This window comes from Indicator indicator, chromosome 2 (assembly GCF_027791375.1).
Source record: "Indicator indicator isolate 239-I01 chromosome 2, UM_Iind_1.1, whole genome shotgun sequence".
Lineage (NCBI taxonomy): Eukaryota > Metazoa > Chordata > Aves > Piciformes > Indicatoridae > Indicator > Indicator indicator.
This window is the reverse complement of record NC_072011.1, coordinates 65,136,013-65,162,272: the sequence shown is the minus strand read 5'-3', so window position 1 is coordinate 65,162,272 and position 26,260 is coordinate 65,136,013. Positions and strand designations below refer to the sequence as shown.

Genomic DNA, 26,260 nt, shown 5'->3' with positions numbered 1-26,260 from the left:
TGGAAACTCCAGCACAGGAGGTTCCACCTCAACATGAGGAGGAGCTTCTTCACTGTGAGGGTCACAGAGCACTGGAGCAGGCTGCCCAGAGAGGTTGTCTCCTGGTCTGGAGACTTTCCAGCCCTATCTGGATGTGTTCCTGTGTGACCTGTGCCGGATTCTATGATCCTGCTCTGGCAGAGGGCTTGGACTGGAAGGTCTCTTCCAACCCCTAACATCCTGTGAGCCTGTGTGTGACAGATCCATAGGAAAGGGAAAGTTCCAGCCGAAATAAGGAATGCTGGTGACATGAAGATACTTCCTAACAGCAGACAGGATCATCACCACCATCTGCAGCTCTCCAGCTGGTTCCTTGAATTAAACCAACCAGCTAAAAGCCTTACAGATGGCTCTCTACAGTAACTGGATGAAAAAGATAAGGATAAATATTTTGGAACACTTTGACCCTCAGGCTCCCCTTCCTACCCTCAAGCAGATCAACTTTTCCACCCAATTTGGTGTCATATAGAAAAACAAAATCACTCTCAGCCTCATTCATCTCCTGAGTGACTTTGCACTGCCCAGCCCAGCTCCCTCTGGTGCTGCCTCCCTGTTTTCAGTAGCTGAAAACCAATCTGCTACATAAAGCCTTAAGGAGCTTTAGTTTGGAGCATCCCATACCAATTATCTCCTTCCCTCACACAACTTCTTCCACATAGGGGTAGATCCAGATTGGATGTTAGGAAGAAATTCTTCCCCATGAGGGTGGAGAGACACTGGCACAGGTTGTCCAGGAAGGTGGTGGAAGTCCCTGGAGGTTTTTGCAGCCAGGCTGGATGTGGCTGTGAGCAACCTGCTGTAGTGTGAAGTGTCCCTTCCCTTGGCAAGGGGATTGGAGCCTTGAGGTCCCTTCCAACCCTGACAATTCTATGATTCTATATTGCTTCAACCTCTAAGCTGCCACTCTTTCAGCTTCCCCAATCATGCCAATATTAAAGCTTCACCTCCTCTTGCCTCAAGGTGAACTTTGCAACCAATTCCCATCTCTGATCCCTGATCAGACTGAAAAGCAGGGTGGAAAAAGGCACAACTGGAAATGGTTCCCTCACCAGACCAAGGAGCTGAAAACATTTCCCAACTGCTTGTAGGTAGCTACAGTAAGTTTTCCCCATCTAATGAGATGAGAAGCACTTCAGGCTTTCAACATTTCCAGCTGGCAGCACTTTGAGGCACTAAAGAGCATTGCAGAAGCACAAGCATCAATGCACTCAGATATTGAACAACAGTCTGCAGCTATTGAGAGGCTTTGTAAAGAGAGGTCTAACCTGCAAGCACAAACAGCTGCTTGCTGGTTCATCACCCCAGGGGGGTTGGGGTGGGCTGGGTTTGGTTTGGATTTTTGTTGTTGTTGTGGTGGTTGTTCCTTGGTTTGCTTTTGGCCTTTGCTTGTTTTAGTTCTGTTTGTTAGTTTCTTTCACATAATTTTTTTTTCTTGTTTGGGTTTTTTGTTTGTTTGGGGTTTTTTATCTGTGGTTGGGGGTTTCTCTACAGAATCATTAAGGTTGGGAAAAAAACCTCTAGGATCATCCAGTCCAACCCTCAACCCAACACCACCATGGCCATTAAACCACGTCCCAAAGAGCCATGGCCACACATTTCTTCAACACCTCCAGGGATGATGACTCCACCACCTCCCTGGGCAGTCTGCTTAGAAGACAAACAACACACAGCAAGGGTGGTGACATACCTTGAAAGGAACTCATAGATCACCTAATTCCAACCCCCCCTGCCTTGGGCAGGGACACTTCCCACCAGCCCAGGTGGCTCAAGGCCTCATCCAACCTGCCCTTGAACACCTCCAGGGAGGAGGCATCCACAGCCTCCCTGGGCAACCTGCTCCAGTGTCTCACCACCCTCAATGGAAGGAATTTTTTCCCAATCTCCAGTCTAAATCTCCCCTCCTCAAGCTTCAATCCATTCCTTCTCATCCTATCACTGAAAGCTCTTGTAGAAAGTCCCTCCCCAGCTCTCCTGTAGCCCCCTTCAGGTACTGGAAGGCTGCTCTAAGGTCTCCCTGGAGCCTTCTCTTCTCCAGGATGAACAGCCTTGATTCTTCCAGCCTGTTCTCAGAGGAAAGGTGCTCCAGCCCTCTGATCACCAGCCTTGCTCTGGACTTGCTCCACCAGCTCTCAGTCTGTTCTGCCATTTTAGATTTGAAGTTCATCCTAGCACAGCTGTGGCCCTGCAGTAGGAAACTGCACCCAGCTGTAAGAGTTGTGTTTTAGTGTGGTTACAGAGAACCCCTGAGGGTGCCAAGATTTGAATGCATTAACAGACCAGAGGAAAAAAACATTTCATGGGATTCAAAGAGCTAAGCCTGTCCGTCTCATTTGTTCCTAAGTTTAAAGGATGACTTAATTTTGATGTTTCCTAAATACCTTTGGGTAAAGGGAACCCCCTCATGCTACAAGGCCATGTGGATAATGAACATGCAGAGCATTAACCAAGGACTAACAACTGAAGCCACATTAATTCCCAACAGAGATAATGTCCTTTTTTTTTAAATTCTAGGGGAAAGCAATAATTGGATCAGCCTGCAGAGGAGAAAAGTGTTCTTTGTGCTCCTGAAACTAGATAGCTTTGGACACCCTACATGCAATTTGTTAATTACACCATCACTGGCCAGAGGTGCTCATGCACAAGCCATGTAATTGCTATTTCTTGCCTTGAAATGACTGACTTCAGTTTGAACTGCTGCCAGAAAGGTTTTTTTTTCTGAGTCTCCCATGAAGATCCTGAATTCTTAAAGACAGAGCTATTGAGAGCAACACCCTAGGGATGAACATGGAGGTGAGATTCCAGAAAGCAAGCACTCAGGTAGCATAATCCATCATAGATACACAGAGAGAATCACAGAATGGTGGAGGTTGGAAGGGACATGGAATCATAGAACCATTAAATTGTCAGGGTTGGAAGGGACCTCAAGGAATATGGAATAAAGCTGGAAGTGGGGAGATTCAGGCTGGACATAAGGAAGAAGTTCTTCCCCATGAGAGTGGTGAGAGCCTGGGATGGGTTGTCCAGGGAGGTGGTTGAGGCTCCATCCCTGGAGGTGTTTGCAGCCAGGCTGGATGAGGCTCTGGCCAGCCTGATGTAGTGTGAGGTGTCCCTGCCCATGGCAGGGGGGTTGGAACTGGCTGATCCTTGTGGTCCCTTCCAACCCTGACTGATTCTAGGATTCTATCATCCAGTTCCAATCCCCCCATGCCATGGGCAGGGACACCTCACACTAGAGCAGGTTGCTCACAGCCACATCCAGGCTAGACTTAAAAACTTCCAGGGATGAGGCTTCCACCACCTCCCTGGGCAACATGTAAAGATCATCTAGAGTTCAATCCCCCTGCTAGAGCAGCATCACCCAGAGTAAATCATACAGGAATGTGACCAGGTAGGTTTGGAATGCCTCCAAAGAAGGAGGCTCCACAACCTCTCTGGGCAGCCTGCTCCAGGGCTCTGCCACTCTCAAAGTGAAGATTTTTTAGTTTATGTTCACATGGAATCTCCCGAGTTCCAGTTTGTGTCCATTACTCTTTGCCCTGTCCCTGGACACCACTGAGAAGAGTCTGGCTCCATCCTCCTGACACTTACCCTTTAGATATTGAGCAGCATGACAGAGATCCCTCCTCAGTTTGCTCTTCTCCAGGCTGAACAGCCCCAGCTCTCCTCAGCCTCTAAGTCAGAAATTCCAGTCCCTTCATCATCTGAGTGGCTCCCTGCAAGACTCTCTCCAGTAGTTCCTTGTCCTCCCTGAACTGGGGAGCCCAGAACTGGACACAGTATTCCAGACCATTTTTGTTCATTCCATTAGCTGCCTCACATGCTTCCTAGTGTCAGCCTGGGACAACCTTATGCTTACACTATTTTCAGACTCCTCCTTGAAACTGCACCACACCACCTGGCCTTCAGTGGGAACCTCATTTTTGACATCTCCTTTCCACTTGCCTCACACTGTCTTCATGGACCACCTAAGAAGGATGTCTGTCCTCTGTACAAAGGATTCATCATTTTCCCCATCCTGAAATCATGCTCCATGGAAAGAGCTTGGAGAATGGGGAGAAAGGAGAGCTTTTAACAGCCTGATCTTGACCTCCTACTGTCCCAACACTGAGTCCCTCATATTCTGTCTGTAGAGAGGAGTATTTATAGTCAGCTAAAAAGAAGCACCTGACAAAGTAGAGCAAACTTCCAGTGTTGGAATACTTTGCTGCTTCTCTAGAGAACAAATCCAGTTCTGACTGTCATTAAGGAGTCAAACCTGAGAGAGCCACTGGGACATTGCTTTAAAGAAGCTGGCTGTGACTGAGAGATTTTCTCACTGATGGTGCTCCGAAACCAACGGCTTCCTTCCCATCCTCTCACATCTTCTGCCTCCTTCACACATGCAATTTATGATGCATCTGACTGCCACCCAGTCAGGTTCCTCTCTCCAACAGTTTAGATAGAATCTGCCCAGTCCAGTGTCATTCATCCAACCTAGCTGCAAGATGTCCATGGCAGTGACCACCTTCATGAATTGATCATTTTTACTGGGCAAGCTGTACTGGAAGATCATAGAATGGTTTGAATTGGAAGGGACCTCCAAAGGTCATCCAGACCAACCCCTCTGCAGTCAGCAGGGACATCCTCCACTACATCAGGTTGCCCAGAACCCTGTAGAGCCTCACGTTGAATATCTGCAAGGATAGGGCCTCAAGCACCTCCCTGGGCAACCTGTTGCAGTGTTCCCCAACCCTCAGGAACAAGAACCTTCTGCATGTAGCTTCACCAGCTGTAGTTACAGTTTGCTGCCTAAGACACATGGACGTAACTTTTCTTTTCCCACTGGACATGCAGTTGGCCTTTGGAGCATGTCTGTGCAAGAGGGCCAGCTGACACTGCCCTCAGCATTTAGAAACATCAGGTAAGGCTTCCTTCCCCAATTAAGGAACTGAGAGACTCCAAAGGGGATTTATAGCATCTTATGCATTTAAAGTGAATGATGCTTAAGAAAAAAAAAAAAGCTTTCCTGGTTTTCTAGTAGAGAAAGAGAGACAGATGGTGTTTATCAGATCTCATAATTAAGGTTGGGAAAAGCCTTGCATAGAGGCTTCCACCTGAGTCAATCCTCATTTACATTAGACCTCATCAATCTTCAGCTAATCCTCTACCAAGTTTTCAGTGCTTAGTCCACTCTTAAATCAAGTAATTGAACTCCTTTGCTTCACCTTAGGCTTAACTGAGCTGTGGACCCAACAGCTCAGCTGGCATTAGTCCTGGAAAATAATGATCACATGGATCCTCCTGGATCCAGCAGTGAAAACTGCTGGGCTTGCCTATAACAAATGGTTTGAATTTGCTGCTCCAACAGGCTGCTTTCAAAGCTTTAATAAAAAAAAATCTATGCTAATCAGAACAGAGCCTTTTGGGCAAGCTGTTTAAATGGAACTAGGAAAAGAAGGTGCTTGATTGAGTTGTAAGATGCAGCCTCTTCCACTGCAGTTTGGCTTCTGGTCTGTTGCATGTAGCTAAGCTATTATGGCCTCTGGCATCCAGCAGAAAGCAGGTTTAGCTCCTGCATAACAGGAGCAGATAAATACAAGAATTGGCTGCAGGAAAGCAGTCAATAAAATGCTCAACTCCCCCACAAATTACATATTTCACAGTCTCAAAGTGTATCAGAGGTTGGAAGGAACCTCAAGAGCTCATCAGGTCCAACCCCCCTGCCAGAGCAGGATCACTTAGGGTAGTCTGCACAGGAATGCATCCAGGTGGGTTTGGAAAGTCTCCAGAGAAGGAGACTCCACAACCCCCCTGGGCAGCCTGTTCCAGGGCTCTGTCACCCTCACTGTAAAGAAGTTTCTCCTCCTGTCGAGGTGAAATCTTCTCTGTTCTAGTTTGAACCCATTGCTCCTTGTCCTATCACTGTGAACCACCAAAAGAGCCTGGCCCCCTCCTCCTGACACCCACCCCTCAGCTATTGATAGACATTGATCAGATCCCCTCTCAGCCTTCTCTTCTCCAGACTAAAGAGCCCCAGGGATTTAACCCCAGGGACTGAGGGTATTTAACCCTAAATACTTCAGTGTGGGTTTCGTAAGATTGTCTTTTCATAGATAGATAGAGTCATAGAATGGTTTAGATTGCAAGGGACCTTAAAATGCATCCAGTGCCAACCCCACTGCCATGGGCAGGGACACCTTCTACTAAGCCCAGGCTGCTCAAGGTCTCAGCCACTAGGCCTTGAACACCTCCAGGGAGGTGGTGTCCACAACCTCCCTGGGCAACCTGTTCCAGTGTCTCCCCACCCTCACTGGAGAGAATTTTAATTGCCTTCAGTTTGTCCAGAAAGTGTAATTGCCCTTTTCATCAAGCCAAACATCTTTCAAATACACTTACAGAAAGCACTGCCCATTAAAACCTGAAGTTTTAAAAGGATTGAAGTTTTCTCAGAGTACTAGTTGCTACAGGATGGAATCAGAACTCTTCTACCATCTCAGAAAAAAGTACTTCAAGTAGAAATCCTATCTACAGCATCAAGAGTATTCAATAAGACAAAGCAGATAGCTATGAGCTTATCAGCACAGCCATTAAAAAGTCAGACTCTGCTTTATGTTAAAGGAAAAAACACCTGCTGGAATTAATTCAGTTTAAATAAAGGAAAAATGCAGTAAGTGCTCAGAAAACAAATCCATATTTGCATTTAGATTCAGTTCAGTGGTTTATACAGGATAAAGAAATCCCACTATCAGAGCAGTCAGTAACATCACAGAATCACAGAATGTTAGGGGTTGGAAGGAACTTCAAAAGCTCATCCAGTCCAACCCCCCTGCCAGAGCAGGATCACCTAGAGCAGATCACACAGGAACACTTCCAGGTGGGTTTTCAATATCTCCAGAGAGGGAGACTCCACAGCCCCCCTGGGCAGCCTGTTCCAGTGTTCTCTCACCCTCACAGAGAAGAAATTCTTCCTCCTGTTTCCATGGAATTTCCTATGCCTCAGCTTCCACCACTGCTCCTTGTGCTGGCATTGGGCATCACCCAGCAGAGCCTGGCTCCAGCCTCTGGGCACTCACCCTGCACAGCTTTATCAACAGCAATGAGGTCACCTCTCAGGCTCCTCTGCTTCAAGCTAAAGAGCCTCAGCTCCTTCAGGCTCTTTTCCTAAGGAAGATCTTCCACTCCATCATTTTCGTGGCATTGCTCTCTTTCAAGCAGTTCCCTGAGGTCCTTCTTGAGCTGAGGGGCCCAGAACTGGACAGAATATTCCAGATGCAGCCTCACCAGTGCAGAGCAGAGGGGGAGGAGAACCTCCCTCAATCTGCTGGACACACTCCCCTTAATGCTCAGCAGAAGACTAATGTTAAGCATCAGCTATACAGTTTCCATTAATCCAAGCAAATTAGGAAAAAGAAAAATAAACAATCATGCAGAGTATTGAATAAAGTTGGAAGTGGGGAGATTCAGAGTGGACATGAGGAAGAAGTTCTTCCCCATGAGAGTGGTGAGAGCCTGGAATGGGTTGTGCAGGGAGGTGGTTGAGGCCCCATCCCTGGAGGTGTTTGCAGCCAGGCTGGATGAGGCTCTGGCCAGCCTGATCTGGTGTGAGGTGTCCCTGCCCACGGCAGGGGGGTTGGAGCTGGATGATCCTTGTTGTCCCTTCCAACCCTGGCTGATTCTGTGATCACCAAGCATAGGTGGAATTTAAGAAGTTTAGTTCAGTCCCCAGTTCCTGTAATGAAGCAGTAAAGCCTGAGGAATTCAGACTACTTGAACCACTCCCAGCACAGCCAAGACTAATGAGCTCAGTGATGCCAGTGAGCATCCTCCTCTTGCAGCAAACACCAGCCAAGACAGGAAGTTATTTACAGGAAACAAAGATCTGTACAACCTGTTCAGAGTGAGCTCATTTTTAAAGCCCACAGATTCTGCTCTCCTAAACTCAAGGTTCTATTTCGAAAAAAAAAAAAAAAGAAAAAAAATCACAGAAATCTGGCAGTTCAGATATAAATCCAAGCATTTCAGCCGACAAAATAGAAAGCCCTCTTAAAAATGACATTAAGACTTAAAACAGCCAGCACAAATAAGGAGGGATGAATGATTTATTCAAAGCATGAGGGAGGAGATGGGACAAAAATCCATCCCCCTTGGGAAATGATACAAACCACCAGCGACACCTTATAGAGGGACTGGAGAGGGACTTTTTATGAGGGCTTGTAGTGATAGGACGAGAAGGAATGGATTGAAGCTTGAGGAGGGCAGATTTAGACTGAATTATTAGGAAGAAATTCTTTAAAGTACTCTCCTGGGACCAGAACACAAAAACGTGGAGACACATCTGACTTCTTGTCAAGAGCTTGTTGTGATAGGATGAGAGAATGGATAGAAGCTGCAAGAAGGGAGATTGAGACTGGAGATTAGGAAGAAATTCTTTTCAGTGAGGGTGGGGAAACACTGGAATAGGTTGCCCAGGGAGGCTGTGGTCCAGTTACATCCACTAGTCCAAAAATTGCTTAAAATTAAATAGTGTTGACACAAGTACGGAAAAGACAACCTGAGAAGGTGCAAAGATCTTCTAGAAGCACGCTCAGAATTCAGTAGCTATGAAATACTGATGAGAATACAGGAGGACAACTTATCTATCAGATGAAAAAAAACCCACAACCCAAACATGCCAAGCCTTTTGTAAGTACATAAACTGCACAGAGAACTCAACTCCTCTTTGCAGGGAGAGGAGCTGAAATTTTGCCAGAGTGAGAACAATGGAGAGCTTCACTCGGGGAAAAAAAAAAAAAAGGAAAAACTCTGGACCATTCTGGAAGCCATAAATCTTTTGTTGAGCTTGATGTTTTTAAACCAAGATAGCAAAGCAGCCAAGGCAAATCGATGGTGACCTTAAAGAGCAGTGCCAGCATTGCCAAGGCAAGTGCAGGGCCAATGCATCAAAAAGTGTTTGCATCCAGAGGGAAAAGAAGGGGAAAGGGAACAAAAACATCCAGTATGATTTCAATTAGCTGTTTTTTTAATGAAGCCAGGATAAAACTCATTCCTAGTTTTGCATGGAGACAAGGAGAGAGAGAGGCAGAAGTGGCATGGAGACAGGGAGGGAGAGGCAGAAGTGGCATGGAGACAGAGAGAGAGAGGCAGAAGCTGCATGGAGACAGGGAGAGAGAGGCAGAAGTGGCATGGAGACAGGGAGAGAGAGGCAGAAGTGGCATGGAGACAGGAGAGAGAGGCAGAAGTGGCATGGAGACAGGGAGAGAGAGGCAGAAGTGGCACGGAGACAGGGAGAGAGAGGCTGAAGTGGCATGGAGACAGGGAGAGAGAGGCTGAAGTGGCACGGAGACAGGGAGAGAGAGGCAGAAGTGGCATGGAGACAGGAGAGAGAGGCAGAAGTGGCACGGAGACAGGGAGAGAGAGGCTGAAGTGGCATGGAGACAGGGAGAGAGAGGCAGAAGTGGCATGGAGACAGGGAGAGAGAGGCAGAAGTGGCATGGAGACAGGGAGAGAGAGGCTGAAGTGGCATGGAGACAGGGAGAGAGAGGCTGAAGTGGCATGGAGACAGGGAGAGAGGGGCAGAAGTGGCATGGAGACAGGGAGAGAGAGGCTGAAGTGGCATGGAGACAGGGAGAGAGAGGCTGAAGTGGCACGGAGACAGGGAGAGAGAGGCTGAAGTGGCATGGAGACAGAGAGAGAGAGGCAGAAGTGTCATGGAGACAGGGAGAGAGAGGCAGAAGTGGCATGGAGACAGGGAGAGAGAGGCAGAAGTGGCATGGAGACAGGGAGAGAGAGGCAGAAGTGGCATGGAGACAGGGAGAGAGAGGCAGAAGTGGCACGGAGACAGGGAGAGAGAGGCTGAAGTGGCATGGAGACAGGGAGAGAGAGGCTGAAGTGGCACGGAGACAGGGAGAGAGAGGCAGAAGTGGCATGGAGACAGGGAGAGAGAGGCAGAAGTGGCACGGAGACAGGGAGAGAGAGGCTGAAGTGGCATGGAGACAGGGAGAGAGAGGCAGAAGTGGCATGGAGACAGGGAGAGAGAGGCAGAAGTGGCATGGAGACAGGGAGAGAGAGGCAGAAGTGGCATGGAGACAGGGAGAGAGAGGCTGAAGTGGCATGGAGACAGGGAGAGAGAGGCTGAAGTGGCATGGAGACAGGGAGAGAGAGGCAGAAGTGGCATGGAGACAGGGAGAGAGAGGCTGAAGTGGCATGGAGACAGGGAGAGAGAGGCTGAAGTGGCACGGAGACAGGGAGAGAGAGGCTGAAGTGGCATGGAGACAGGGAGAGAGAGGCAGAAGCTGCATGGAGACAGAGAGAGAGAGGCAGAAGCTGCATGGAGACAGAGAGAGAGAGGCAGAAGCTGCATGGAGACAGGGAGAGAGAGGCAGAAGCTGCATGGAGACAGAGAGAGACTTTAAAGGTCAACCTGGATGCATTCCAGTGTGGCCTGGCCAAGGTGATCCTGCTGTGGCAGGAGGGTTGGACTGGATGATCTCCAGAGGTCTCTTCCAAGCCTATAACATTCTATGACAGCTATGCATCAAAGCTTCATCTTAGAGCAAAGCAAAGGAACACCATGAAGAGATGGAGCTGTTGATTGCCTGTGTCACATGAGAAATAAAAGAAATGAAGTTCTCTTACCTTCAGGTGCATCTGCATCACAGTCCTTAGACACAAATGTCACATTCCCTGGCTGGCCATCCAGTGTCTTATTACTCTGCATGATAAACACAGACAGTTAGTGCACCAGCCCACCAGCAATGTTCTTCCATGCACAAGAGCAGTCCCTGAGGCATCCCCCAATAAATTATTAACTTTCTAAAAGAGGCTTAGACAAACCTCTTACAATATTCAAGAGGATTCAGGTTGTTCTTGAACTGTACATGCAGAGGAAAGCAAGTGGTGCAACATGGAACATTTCTAAAGATGCTTTCATTCAGAACAAAATGAGCAGCCTGTGTTCCTTCTGAAGGCTCATGAAAAATAAAAAACTTCATTTCTCTGGAATTGAAGTTGGTGCTGAAGTGCTTACACCAGAAGTGAACTGTGCTAGGGGTCATGAGGAAAACCTAAAGGCCTGACAAGAGAATCACAGAAAGGCTTAGGTTGGAAAGGACCTTAGAGATCATCTACTCCAGCAGTATCCAATAGATAGCCAGAGTGGAGAAAGACAGATTATGATGAGCTACTAGAAACCCAAACATTCCTAGTCAGACATCTCAAACCTTTGGATTCTGACCCTTTCAGAAACTACAACAGCTCTGTATACCACACTAACTGGTGAGGTGCTGGAATAGGTTACCCAAAGAGGTGATGGAGTCACCCTAATGGAACAGGCTGCCCAGGGAGGTGGTGGAGTCCCCATCCCTGGAGGTGTTCAAGAAACCTGTGGCAATGGCACTTTGGGACATGGTTTAGTGGCCATGGTGGTGTTAGGTTGATGGTTGGACTGGATGATCTTAGAGAGCTTTCCCAATTTAAATAATTCTATGATTCTACTTTTGAATCATCAGTGACAACTTCTAGAAGAGTCCAAGACAAATCCTTTGTACTATGTTGGTTTCTTCACACATTAATTCAAAGTGTCCCTCATCTACTTTGACCATCATCATTTCCTAACTAGGAAGCCCTCTGAAGAAACCAGAGCAGAGGGGCAGAATCCCCTCCCTGTGATGCTGCTCTCACTGCTTTGGATGCAGCCCAGCATACAGCTGCCAGCTCATCCTGAGATTTTCACCAATGGACACCCCCAAGTCCTTCTCCTCAGTGTCCTGCATTTTAGCTCCACTCCTCTAACTTATCTGTGTGAAGGCTGAGGACAGGAACTGGCAGCTGCTGCTCTGGGCCTCAAACAGGGAAGATTATCAGTGTCACCTCTGGCAAATGCTGGCCATCCTGTCTGGGTCAGCCAAGTCTTACAGGTCCACTAGGTAGAAACATCATAGAATTGTTAGGGTTGGAAGGGACCTCAAGGATCACCCAGTTCTAACCTCCCTGCCATGGGCAGGGACACCTCACACGAGATCAGGTTGCCCAGAGCCACATCCAGCCTGGTCTTCCTTTTAAACAAATGGAGAAAATATTGGCCTTGTGGAACAGAAACAGCAATGGGCCAAGTTCCATTTCTGCTACAAAGCTGCAAAGGTAGCCTGGATGTGGACAGAACACTTCACCATTGTGCATGGCTATAAAGAAACTGTTTAAGAGATCATAGAGTTGTTTGGGTTGGAAAAGACCTCTAAGATCATCAAGTCCAACCTTCAACCTAACCCCATCATGGCCATTAAACTCTGAGCCAGGTTCCATATCCACCTGTTTCTTGGAGTCACCATCCCTGGAGGTGTTCAAGACCTTTTCTTTTTCTTTAAAGTAATCTGTTATCACATAAGACCCAAAACTTGTTCATTTTATTAGCCATGCAGTGGTTGAGGAAGCCTCAGCAGACACCACAAGCAACACATCCTTCTATTTTCATAGCAACAGCAGCAGTCCTGGAAGAGCCAGGTGTGGAAGCCACCAGCCAGCTGTCAAGCAAGTACAAAACCAGTTGTGTGATGTCTCTGTGAGGGCACATTTGTAGCACTCCAGCAAAACCAGCATTTATTCCCACTGGTAGAGGTACTGGCAAGGTGATCAAGACCACCTTGGAGTCACAAATCTTCCAATGAATACCAAGCTTGGAGATTCAGTGAAGAGAAGCAGGAGGAGACCTCACCACTGTGAACATTGGGGTTGAGTCCCAGGAAGGTGCTTAAAGCAAGAGCAGCTGAATCTGGATGCTTTGGGATGGGGTTTGGTGCCATCAGCTGTTACAAAGGTTGTCTGAAGAGATGAAACCAAGGGCTCCTCAGTGAAGAACTATGGAAGTTGGCCCTGAAGTTTCATCCAAATGAAACTTCAAAGCTGAAGACACTTTGGATTAAACTGGGGACACATGCTGGGGAGACTCCAATGGTGAAAGAGTTAAGCAAAGCAAGTAGCCCAGGTCTAGCTAAGGCTGCCTCAGAGGAGCTCCATTTTTCTACACACATTCAATTACCAGGAAAAGCTGACAGCACTTCAAAGCTAAAAGGTCTTGTCAAGAGCAACAGCCTCCACAGGAAACACTTCCAGGATTCAAAGAGGATTCTAACCTGTCTAATGCATCATGACAGACTCTGCTTACAAATGAGTTTGACAGGTTACTAGCCTGGGAACTGCTGTAGAGCAAAAGGGGGAAGTGCTCCTTTTAAACACTGCCTTGTTGTGAGCCACCAGATCCTGACACAGATGTTTGTCAGCCCACCCACCCACTGAGCTGGCTTGGAACCTGCCTTATTCTGTGTCCTTCTGCACAGTGTGGCTTAGCGAGGGGTTCTTGGAAATGTGCAGCTGTCTGTGGTGAGGGAGCAGGGGAAACCATGGAATCACAGAACTGTTTGGGATGGAAAACGCTACCAAGATCACTGAGTCCAACCATCAAGCCAACACCAGTAAAGAAGTATTTTCTAATCTCCAACCTAAACCTCCTCTGGTGCAACTTGAGGCAATTTCCTCTTGTTCTATCACCTGATACTATGGAGAAGAGCACTGCAACTGCTCCTCCTCTCAGGGAGCTGTAGAGAGCAATGAGGTCTCCCCTCAGCCTCCTCTTCTCCACACTAAACACCCCCAGTTCTCTTAGCTGCCCTTCCCCAGCCCTGTTCTCCAGACCCTTCCCCAGCTTTGTTGTTCTCTGGACATGCTCCAACCCCTCAATGTCTTTCTTGGAGTGAGGGCCCCAAAACTGAACGGAGAATTCAAGGTACAGCCTCACCAGTGCCCAGCACAGGAACAAAATCACTTCCCTGCTCCTGCTGGCCACACCATTCCTGATCCATGCCAGGATGCTGGTCACCTTCTTGGCCACCTGGGCACACTGCTGGCTCATGTTCAGCTGGCTGTTAATCAGCACCCCCAGCTCCTTCTCTACTGCACAACTTTCCTGCCACTCTGCCCCAAGCATGGAGCATTCATGGGGTTGTTGTGACCCAGGTGCAGGTCCCAGCACTTGGCCTTGCTGAACCTCATACAACTGACCTCAGCCATCAATCCAGCCTGTCCAGATCCCTTTGCAGAGCCTTCCTATCCTCCAGCAGATCAAGACTGCCACCCAGTTTAGTGTCACCCACAAATGCAGCAAGTCCAAGCAAAATGGTGCATAGAGTTTCCATCATCAGGCCCCTTGTGCACAAGTTCATTTTCACTTGCCCAGTCCCTGTGCATGACTCCTCAGTTCCCTAACAACCAAAATCATAACTCTTGAAAGAGTTTCTTCATTGCTAGCATCCACAGACAAATCCTGCCACTCCATCTCCAGCACCCATCTCTTTCCCCATTTCAAACCACCATGTGATGGTTTGAAACTGTCTTTTTAATTTTTCCTTGCAAAGTTCAGAACAGAGAAAGTGAAAGAATGTAAATAAGTCACTATTGGGTGTAAGAGATCAAAATAACGATTGTTCTAAACACTTCCATTGGATAGATAGAAATGTTTAAGAACTATTACCCAAAACAAAGTAGGCACTCTGCACATTCTGCGTTCGGCAGTGGGGGCAGTTGCTGGGCTGTCTGGCTGCTGTTTCTTCTTCTCTTCTGGCTGAAGATAACACGTACTGACCTTGGCAGCTAAGTTAACAACTTTCTGCTTAACTAACTCTGCTTCTCTGTCCAGGGGGGTCGGGGGGGGAAGCTCCTGGGAGAGGGAGGCCCCCTTTGGGAGGGTCCCCTTGGGGGGGAAGCAAAGGGAGCTTGGTTGTGCTTTTCTATTGATTGTATATATTTGTAAGTGTTGTGAATTTTGTATATTTGTACATATTCATTGCATTTCATCTGCTTGTAAATACAGCTTTTCATTTGCTTCCAGCCTGGGCTAGCCTGGTTATTGTCGGTGGGGGGGGAATTTCAGCTCACACCGACACACACCACAACATCCCAGGCAGGTATCAGGGGTAGGCAGACAGAAAACGTCTCTGGTGCAGTCTGAAAAGGATCTTTGAGAGGATGTTGTCTGAAACCCTGCCATTTCCTTGGCATGCCAGAGCAGCCCAGATGTAATCTAGCAGCATGTTCTTCATGCTCTGTGTTATTTTAACAAGAACAGCACTTCCCTAGCCCCTCTTGCTTATTAGGCACTTCAAACACAGCTCTTTGTAATGGGAAGTGAGAAGCTGAAGATCCAGGCCAGCTAATCTTGCCTTGGAACAATTTAATCCTTCAAATGAAAACTTGTAGCCCTACTCAATCCTTGCAGCTAATCCTCCTTGCAGTGCTGATCAGGATTGTATTTCAATAGCTGTTTGAATGACCCAACCTGCCTGCTGCTGTGCTTCATTTCTCTCGACCCTTTTCGTGATGAACTTCATCCCTGCATTCAGAGGCTGTCTGTCACAAAAACCACCTGCATGGCAGCTGTTCAAAGTTCCAACCTTCCTCCACCCCCTCAAAATCAACACATTGCATGTAATTGAAGGTCTACCTGGGGCCTGTATCTGGGGCTAAACTCTAGCAGTTACTCTATCACTCTACGACCCCTCCCCAGCACAGGAGCAGGAGGAGGGAAAAGGAGAGGAAAATCTGTGGGTTGAAGTGAAAACTGACTTAATGAAACAAAAAACACCCCTGACCCCAATGCCACTATGGGGGACTTAAAGTTATACTCTGCCCTGCAAAAGGTACAGCACTCACACTGAACAGGAAAGCAGCCCAGGAGGGGTGAGCAGAGCCCAAGGGGGGGGTGAGCAGAACCCAAGGAGGGGCCAGCAGAGCTCAAGGAGGGGGAGCCAGAGCCCAAGGAGGGGGAGCAGAGCCCAAGGAGAGGCCAGCAGAGCTCAAGGAGGGGCCAGCAGAACCCAAGGAGGGGGAGCAGAGCCCAAGGAGGGGGAGCAGATCCCAAGGAGGGACCAGCAGAGCCCAAGGAGGGACCAGCAGAGCCCAAGGAGGGGGAGCAGAGCCCAAGGAGGGGGAGCAGAGCCCAAGGAGGGACCAGCAGAGCCCAAGGAGGGGGAGCAGAGCCCAAGGAGGAGGAGCAGAGCCCAAGGAGGGGGAGCAGATCCCAAGGAGGGACCAGCAGAGCCCAAGGAGGGGGAGCAGATCCCAAGGAGGGGGAGCAGAGCCCAAGGAGGGACAAGCAGAGCCCAAGGAGGGACCAGCAGAGCCCAAGGAGGGGGAGCAGAGCCCAAGGAGGGGGAGCAGAGCCCAAGGAGGAGGAGCAGAGCCCAAGGAGGGACCAGCAGAGCCCAAGGAGGAGGAGCAGAGCCCAAGGAGGGGGAGCAGAGCCCAAGGAGGGACCAGCAGAGCCCAAGGAGGGGGAGCAGAGCCCAAGGAGGGGGAGCAGAGCCCAAGGAGGAGGAGCAGAGCCCAAGGAGGGACCAGCAGAGCCCAAGGAGGGGGAGCAGAGCCCAAGGAGGGGGAGCAGAGCTCAAGGAGGGGGAGCAGAGCCCAAGGAGGGGCCAGCAGAGCTCAAGGAGGGACCAGCAGAGCTCAAGGAGGGGGAGCAGAGCTCAAGGAGGGGCCAGCAGAGCCCAAGGAGGGACCAGCAGAGCCCAAGGAGGGGGAGCAGAGCTCAAGGAGGGGGAGCAGATCCCAAGGAGGGGGAGCAGAGCCCAAGGAGGGGGAGCAGAGCCCAAGGAGGGACCAGCAGAGCTCAAGCAGGGGCCAGCAGAGCTCAAGGAGAGGCCAGCAGAGCTCAAGCAGGGGCCAACACAGCCCAAGCAGGGGCGAGCAGAGCCCAAGGAGGGGGAGCAGAGCCTAAGCAGAGGCCAGCAGAGCCCAAGCAGGCACCAGCAGAGCCCAAGCAGGAGGGTCCCCCATCCTCAGCAAGGTTCCCCTTTATTCTGAGTGTGATGCTGATGGTCTAGGATACACCTGGGTGCCAGCTGGAGTTAGGTGCCCAGGCTGACTGATGGAGTGCAGCCATGGATGACCTGGGGTTCTGTCCCAGCAGCACCAGGACACTGAAACATTGCCATCTAGAATGGCATAGAACTGTCCAGGTTGGAAGACACCTTTGAGATCATTAAGTGCAACCATTCTGTAACTCAACCAAGGCTGGTGCTAAACCATCTCCCTAAGCACCACATCCAGGCATATTCTAAGCACCTCCACTCCTGGGCAGCCTGTTCCAATGCCTGACAGCCCTTGCTGTGAAGAAATTTTCCCTCATACCCAACCTGAGCCTCCCTTGGCACAACTGGAGGCTGTTTCCACTTGTCCTGTCACCTATTGCACGTGAGAAGAAACCAACCCCCACCTCACTCCAACCTTCTTGAGGGAGCTGTAGAGAGCAAGGAGGTCTTCCCTCAGCCTCCTTATCTCCAGACTAAGCAACCCCAGTTCCTTCAGCTGCTCCTCATAAGAATTGTGTTCACCCTTCACCAGCTTAGCTGCTCTTCTTTGGATAGGTTCCAGCACCCCAATGTCCTTCTTGAAGTGAGAGGCCCAGAACTGAAGACAGTACTCAAGGTGTGGCCTCACCTCTGCTGAACAGAAGGGGACAACCACATCCCTAGACCTCTGGCCACACTATTTCTGACACAAGCCAGGATGTCAATGGCCTTCTTGGCATAAAGCATAAAGCAAAGCCAACTGCTAGCTGCACCCTTGGTTACTTCCCTCTCTCTCTGTCTCCATCCAACTTCTGCCTCTCTCTCTGTCTCTGCATGCTTTAGCATGAAGGATTCTTTCCTCAGGTCACTAAAGGTTTAAGGACTTGCCTGGTAGGAGGATCCTTAATGAAATTGTCCTTCCCACCCTTCCACCCACCAGGTTCTGCAGTGTAACTTAAGAGACCTGCAGCCTACAATATCAAAAACTAAGTAAAAAAAAAATCAACCCCCAAATCACCTTTTGCAAGGACTTGAGCTCATATTTAATTCAGATCCAGCTAGAGGGTGTTCTAGGCTAGATACACAGCAAGTAATCCTGCCAGGGGTCTTGTGTAAACTCCCCACAGAAGCAAACTGCTTTCCTAAAGCATTCTCCAGCTTAGTTTCTTGCTGCTGCTACCCTAGTTCTGCCAACTTGAGCCAATTTAGAAATGCCTCAGCATATTTATTTTGTCTTAGCTATATCTAACATAACAATCTAATAAAAAAACCATTACACTTTCTAAGTAAATACTTAAGTCCTCTACAGTGATTCCATTATTGTGCTTGGATTGGTATCAGGATGACCAACCTCCCATTATTAGACACCATTTAGATGCAAAGACAGCAGAAGAGTAGCATTTATTGAGTGCATTGCTTCCTGCAGTGCCAATTCTACCACAGCCTCTTCAGCACGCTGGAGCTGATCAGAGGTTACTCTTCTCCAGCATGTTTAACACTACTTCAATTTCTCCTTGTAATCCAAGTATTCTGCATCTACTCTGCTTAAAATTGCAGGATTCAGAGTGGTAAATTACACAGTTTAGTGAATCTTTTCAGCTGCAGAAGGTTGGGGGGGGATTGAATTTTTTTTAAAGCAGGGTGTTGTCCTCCCAGAGGCACAGCCTTCTGCAAAATCAGGAGTATGCCAAATGCTCAAAGCAGCCCCCAGCTACTTCAGTCCCACTTATATTCCTTACCCTAACCCCTCTGGCTCAATTGCTTTGTTAAATTTACACTTACACCCCAGACAGCAGCCCAAGTGCTGGGCTTAGGTTGGAAGGGACCTCAGAGATCAACTATACCAACCTCCCTGCCATGGACAGGGACACCTTACAAGGACACTCAGCTGCTCAAGGCCACATCCAGCCTGGCCTTGAACACCCCCAGGGAGGAGGGATCCACAACCTCCCTGGGCAGCCCTTTCCAGAGTCTCACCACCCACATACTGAAGAACTTCTTCCTCAGCTCCAGTCTAACCCTGCTCTCCCTCAGCCTCAAATCATTTCCCCTGGGCCTGTCCCTGGACACCCTCAGGAAAAGTCCCTCTGCAGCCTGGCTGCAAGATCCCTTCAGGCACTGGAAGGAAGCTCTAAGGTTCACCCCAGAGTCTTCTCCTCTCCAGGCTGCACACCCCCAGCTCCCTCAGCCTGGCCTCACAGCAGAGCTGCTCCAGCCCTTGGAGCATCTTTGTGTCCTCCTCTGGACTCTCCCCAGCAGCTCTGTGTCCTTCTCCTGGTGGGGACACCAGAGCTGGAGGCAGGATCCAAGGTGGGGCCAGCTAGTAGTTAAAAAATCCTAGCTACAAGAGTCTTCAAAACTGAGAATAGGCCTGGCTTTAACAGTCACAAAAAACCCCAACCCAAACCCAAAACCAAGACACATTTCTGGTACAAAACATAGGATTAATTGGGGGGTTTTTATGTTGTTTTAAATAAAAGTGTAACATCCCACCTGCACCAGGTATTTTTGGCCTCCATACATGACATACTGAGGAGCAAGGCTGTAGATCATGTAGCTTGTATGAAGAACTATCAGCAGAAGTATCATACAGAGAAACAAAAGTGCTTGGGGTCGAGTTTTCCCTCGTCTGATTTTATACAGCTGAAGGCAGAAAACAGAAAAAAAAAAAGCATTAACATAATGAAAAAAGAAAATATATATATTTTTTTTAATGAAGATCAAATCCAACCATCAACCTAACACCACCATGGCCACTAAACCATGGCCCAAATTGCCATGGCCACGCATTTCTTGTGTGCCTCCAGGCTGACTCCACCACCTGTTCCAATGCATGACTACCCCTTACGGAAAGAAACTTTTCCTGATATTCCATCCAAACCTCCCCTGGCACCCTGATGGGTTAATTAAGCAGCCTGAATGTTTCACTATCAAGGTTTAAAAGCTCTCCTCTGTTGTGTATAGGATAAACACATCTCAGTAAGGCTGAGTAAGGTGCATTCAGAGGAGTGTGTCCAGCAGATCCAGGAAGGTTCTCCTCCCTCTCTACTCTGCCCTGCTGAGACATCACCTGGAATACTGTATCCAGTTCTGGGCTCCCCAGTTCAAGAGGGACAGGGATCTGCTGGAGAGAGTCCAAGGGAGGGCTACCAGGATGATGGAGGGACTGGAGCACTGCCTGGGGAGGAGAGGCTGAGCCCTGGGGCTTTTCAGTCTGGAGATTTAATCAATGTCTATCAATATCTGAGGGCTGGGGGGTCAAGAGGGAGGGGACAGGCTCTGCTCAGTTGTGCCCAGGGATAGGACAAGGGGCAATGGATGTAAACTGCAGCACAGGAGGTTCCACCTCAACATGAGGAGGAACTTCTTCACTGTGAGGGTCACAGAGCACTGGAGCAGGCTGCCCAGAGAGGTTGTGGAGTCTCCTGCTCTGGAGCCTTTCCAGCCCTGTCTGGCTGTGTTCCTGTGTGACCTGTGCTGGATTCTATGGTCCTGCTCTGGCAGGGGGGTTGGACTGGAAGATCTCCAGAGGTCCCTTCCAACCCCTAACATCCTGTGATCTTTGCTCTCCAGGCCTCAGCTGAAGCCTGCTCCATTCCTGTAAAGAGCCTAACTCTTTATCCTATAAACAACAGAGGAGAGCTTTGAAACCTTAATAGTAACCTGTGAAGAGGAGACTCCCCTGGCCTCTGTGTTTAGCCCAGGTCAGGGTTCAGCTGAACCTGGAGGCAGGAGATGTGAGAGTGTGGAGGTGGAAGGCTTGAGGGGAGTGGTGGCAAGGCTCCCCCCTGCTTCCTCACACCCTTGACCCAAACTTAAGCATCAGCTTTGGGCTGATACCTTTTAAAAGCAGCGAAAATTGTACCAGAGGGTTCTCAGACTCATGAGAGAGAGACACAAAATTCTATTTGCAACATGCAGTAATTATGAAGGAGTACCTAAAATAATGACCATTTAGCCAATATAATCAATATAATTAAGATAATTCAGCCAATATCATTTGTTAAAGATCTTAGTAAGTTTGTATTAAACATCTCACTGTTACCAACTCATCTCCTACTTACCCTTATCCAGAAGAACCATATCCCCATATTTCGAATGCCAGCCATTGAAGTGAAGATAAAATACATCACAATAGTTGTAATAAGAATGTAATCAAGTGGGAAAACCTAAAACAAGAAAGAAAAAGCAGTTAAAAAGAAAAAGAAAAGACAAGAAAACACTCAGAGAAGAAAACAAGCTACCTAAAAAAAGAAAAAGAACAAAAACAAGGCAGTTAAAAAGACAAGAAAACATTCAGAGCAGAAAATAAGCTACCTAAAAAAAAACAAGAAAAGGCAGCTAAAAAGAAAACACTCAGAGAAGAAAACAAGCTACCTAAAAAAGAACAAAAAAAGGCAGTTAAAAAGGCAAGAAAACATTCAGAGAAGAAAATAAGCTACCTAAAAAAGTACAAAAAAAAAGAAAATTAAAAAGACAAAAAAACCACTCAGAGCAGAAAATAAGCTACCTAAAAAAGAAAAAGAACAAAAAGGAAGTTAAAAAGACAAGAAAATAGTCAGAGAAGAAAACAAGCTACCTAAAAAAGAAAAAGAACAGAAAAAAAGGCAGTTAAAAAGGCAAGAAAACTCAGAGCAGAAAATAAGCTACCTAAAAAAGAAAAAGAACAAAAAAGAAGTTAAAAAGACAAGAAAACACTCAGAGCAGAAAATAAGCTACCTAAAAAAAGAAAAAGAACAAAAAAGAAGTTAAAAAGACAAGAAAACACTCAAAGAAAACAAGTTACCTAAAAAAGAACAAAAAAAAAGGAAATTAAAAAGATAAGAAAACAGAGCAGAAAATAAGCTACCTAAAAAAGAAAAAGAAGAAAAAAGGCAGTCCAAAAGGCAAGAAAACACTCAAAGCAGAATATAAGCTAGCTAAAAAAAGAAAAAAGGCAGTTAAAAAGCCAAGCAAACATTCAGACTACAAAATCAGCTCTTCCTCCACTTAGAGCTACATAAGTAGCTTCTACTTATAGCATCTGAGTTAGGAAGAGTCCTTCCATTGAGATGTTTTCCTTAGCTCACTCCAAATGCAGCAAATAGAGCTTGCTGCTAATAAAGGTCTCACAATTAGTCTGGGAGAGCAACTGAGCATGAATCTTAATTGAGAGCTTCCCTTAATTTTGAAGTTTTATACTTTTTGTTTGTTTGTTTGTTTTAGGCCAAGAATTCCTTCATTCAGTTCTGAGAGCACATTTCAGAAAGTCTGAAGTGGCAAAAAGCGTTTCAGGAGTGCAGAGCCATTCTGTTTGGGAGTATCTCTGAACACATTTCCATACAGGATCATAGAATTGTAGGCTTGGAAGGGACCTCAAGGCTCATCCAGTTCCAACCCCTTGCCATGGGCACCTCACACTAGAGCAGGTTGCTCACAGCCACATCCAGCCTGGCCTTCAAAACCTCCAGGGATGAGGCTTCCACCACCTCACCTATTCCAGTGTCTCACCACCCTCATGGGGAAGAGCTTCTTCCTGACATCCAGCCTGAATCTCCCCATTTCTAGTTTTGCTCCATTCCCCCCACTCCCACCTGACACCACAAAGTCCCTCCCCAGCTTTCTTGTAGCCCTCTTGAAATACTGGAAGGCCACAGGAAGGTCTCCTCAGAGTCTACTCCAGACTGAACAACCCCAATTCTCTCACTCTGTCCTCACAGGAGAGCAGCTCCAGCCCTCTGCTCATCCTGATGGCTCTTCTCTGGACATGTTCCATCACATCCAGATCCTTCTTCTAACAGGGGCTCCAGAACTGGACACAGTGCTCCAGGTGAGGTCTCACCAGAGTGGAGTAGAGGGGGAGAATCACCTCCCTCATTCTGCTGGCCACACTTCTCTTGATGCAGCCCAGGATATGATTTGCTTTCTTTTGACAGCTTAACAGAAGACAGAAAGGAGCTCCCTGACATATGTAAATCCCCAGGTTTCTGTTTTTTTACTTACTCTTTGGAGGACAGGTAGCAGCATGTTCAATGGATTGGTCAGGTTAGTTCCTAGAATGATAAATCCTGAGTTGAAGCCAGCTGAATGCAGAGCTTTGTCCAAACTGCAGCAATTAAGAAAAAAATGGATAAGCATCATGATTCTCAGAGAGCTTTGTCCTCATAGAATCACAGAACTGTTTCAATTGGAAGAGATCTTTAAGATGAAGTCCAACCTTCAACCCAACATCACCATAGCCATTAAACCATGTCCCAGACAGCTATGTCCATGCAATTCTTGAACACCTTCAGGGATGGTGACTCCACCATCTCCCTGGGCAACCTGTTCCAAATGCCTGACCACACTTGCAGGAAAGAAATTTTTCCTAACCTCCAACTTAAACCTCCCCTTACACAATTTCAGACCAATTCCCCTTGTTCTATGATCTGATACTATGAAGAAGAGACCAGCCCCCATCCCTCAGTTTAGTTTAAAACAGCAGCTCAAAAACAACCCCAATCTGGCTAAGCCCAGTGCCTGACAGCTTGTTCCTATCTATAGAGACACACACTTTGCTTCACCATACTCATTACACTTGTCATATGGAAAGCTATATTGATTTCTGCATCTCCTTGGCATTTTAGCTTTTCCCTGATTAGGATCCTAGAGCTTATTTACCCAGTCTGAAATACTAAATGTGTCAACATTTGAGACTTCTGGTCAGTGCCAATCTCCCTTGAAATTCAGCTGGCTATCTTGCTTTCAAACACCAGGAAACACCACCAGATTATCCATACCATTTACTGCAGCCTGGCCTTAAACACCTCCAGGGATGAGGCTTCCACCACCTCCTGGGCAACCTGTTCCAGTCTCTCACCACCCTCATAGGGAAGAGCTTCTTCCTAACATCTGACCTAAATCTCCCCTCCTCTAGCTTGGATCCATTCCCCCCAGTCCTATCTCTACCTGACATCCTAAAGAGTCCCTCCCCAGCTTTCTTGCAGGCCCCCATCAGATGCTGGATGGCCACAAGAAGGTGTCCTTGGAGCCTTCTCTTCTCCAAACTGAACAGCCCCAACTCTCTCAGCCTGTCCCCATAGAAGACATGCTCCAGCCCTCTGATCATCCTCTTGTCCCTTCTCTGGACATGTTCCAGCACTCAAACTGAACCTTTTTTGAATCCACCTTGCTACATTTTGCTCAGTTTCAATAGATCTTGGAACGTTAAACACAGCTCTAGCTACAGACACACAGCACAGACAAGAAGTGGAATGACTCTTGAAGCAAACCACCCCTGACTTTGATGTTAGGGCACAAACTATGTTGTTTAAGTGGTTAAAGAAAACCAAACCAAACCTGAACTGTACTTACTTGGACAGGAACAGAGAGACAGTGAAGAGCAGTGCCACGATGATGAAGAACACTCCCCACACAACCTAGAAGTAAAGAATGCTTACAGTTTAATTAGAAAGTCTTGTCCAAGTTTTAATAAAGGACTCATGATCTTTAAGGTCCCTTCCAGCCCAAAACCTTCCTATGAATCTGTGATTCTTGGACCACCTCAGAGCTCAGATGCTTCAAGCAGTAACTTATGAATAAATTATACCAGAGAGAAGTGCTCACAAAATGTTTACCCTGCTAAACAGAGTTTATATCAACCACTTCAAATCTGATCATCTGAGATGAGAACCACTTTGCCTGGTGGACACACTCAGCTCAGAATCAAGCACAGTCTGTGCTACAGTGCAAGACAGAAGTCCACCTCTAAGCTAAAACTGCTGTTGAGAAGCCAGCTGAGATGTTACAGCATTTAGCAGAATGCACAACTTGTAGTTGCTATATTTTAAGTAAAAACTTAACTACACACAGGCATTTGGGTTTAATAAGGGGGGATTAAGAGTTTGTTTCCCTTGGCCACCATGCCTGGGTGCTCACCTTCCAACAGGAGGCAACCTGTGCAGAGTTTACAAGGAACATTTCACCTTTCTTGGGAGCTTTCTGTAGCACTACTTAGAAATGACCACATCACATGAAAGGGCTGATGTAAAACTCAGGTAACCAAACTTCTCCATCTCTGGAGACTTTCAAGACGCATCTGGATGTGTTCCTGTGTGACCTGCCCTAGATTCTATGGTCCTGCTCTGGCAGGGGGGTTGGACTCCATCTCCAGAGGTCCCTTCCAACCCCTTACATTCTGTGATCCTGTAACTGTGATTCTGTAAACACCAGGTCCACTTTTTATCTTGCTCCTGCCTACAAGTATCAGCAGTGAGTGTTTCAAAGCAATTTTCAGGGTTGAAGTTATAGAAATCAGCAACTTCATAAAGGATTTTCACTCAAAGGTTTAAGTCACCTAGGAATTGAAGCCTTCACTTCAAAGTTGAGAAGGGACTAGAAAAAAAGAAATTGTTTGTAAATAGGAAGGTAGAACAAAAAATACAACCCAGACAGGCTTAGTTCTTACATGCAGGAGGAAAATGGGTGGTCTTCCAGATGAGTGAGGGAGCTGGAACACTGGGACAGGTTGCCCAGGGAGGTGGTTGGGGCTCCATCCCTGGAGATATTCAAGGTGAGGCTCGACAGGGCTGTGGACAGCCTGATCTAGTTGAGGATGTCCCTGCTGACTGCAGAGGGTGTAGGACTGGGTGATCTTTGGAGGTCCCTTCCAACCCACACCATTCTATGATTCTATAATTCACAGCTTAAATAGAGTTTTATTAACCTTAAAAACTTGGCACACAGCCATCTTACCAAGGTTAAGAACTTCACTACAGCTGCTCATTAAAGATACTTAAGAGTTACAATGCTACTATTGCTCATCAAGCTCTAAAGAGAAGCTTCCACCTGCAAACTCCAACAATATTAGGACATCACTTCCAAAAAACTACTCAAATTAGGTAAGCCTTCTAGATACAGATTTAAAGACCAATATCAAGGTAGTAATCTTTCTATTTCCACATATTTAAGTGTATTAAATTTGCATTACTTCATGAACTTATCCAACTATGGCCAGTAGACAGGTATCCACATCTCCTTTGGAACAAACCTGCCCTCTGAAGTGACTCAAAAACACTTAGAAGTAGAAAAGTGGTTGGAAAAGTACTCATTTTCCCATTCTGACCTCAAATCCAGGCCTATTCAATACAAGATTGAAAAGGTTAATACTGAAGACCTTCATTCCACCTTAGTTCATCCTCCTGTACTTCCACAGTGCTACTAAGGAGGAGGGGGGAGGCTCTTCTGCTTGGTGGCAAGTTGTAAGACCAGAGGAAGTGGTTCCAAGCTGCAACAGGGGAGGTTCAGGCTGGATGTTAGGAACTATTTGTTCACAGAGAGGGTTCTGAAATACTGCAATGGTCTGCCCAGGGCAGTGCTGGAGTCACCATCCCTTGGGGTGTTCAAGCAGCCTGTGGGCCTGGTGCTTAGGGACATGGTTTGGTGTT

The 26,260-nt window shown here is 47.4% G+C and overlaps 1 protein-coding gene across 1 annotated transcript in view; it reads right to left on the bottom strand.

Moving 5' to 3' along the window:
- The window catches only part of LMBRD1 (LMBR1 domain containing 1), a 68,208-nt gene that overhangs the window by 3,947 nt on the left and 38,001 nt on the right, over positions 1-26,260 (bottom strand). The window contains exons 10-14 of the mRNA XM_054395271.1: positions 24,189-24,253; positions 22,839-22,941; positions 20,921-21,025; positions 19,350-19,499; positions 10,654-10,729 (exon numbers count right to left, since the gene is read on the bottom strand). Coding sequence (XP_054251246.1) covers positions 10,654-10,729; positions 19,350-19,499; positions 20,921-21,025; positions 22,839-22,941; positions 24,189-24,253 — 499 coding nt within the window. The remainder of the gene's footprint in view (positions 1-10,653; positions 10,730-19,349; positions 19,500-20,920; positions 21,026-22,838; positions 22,942-24,188; positions 24,254-26,260) is intronic.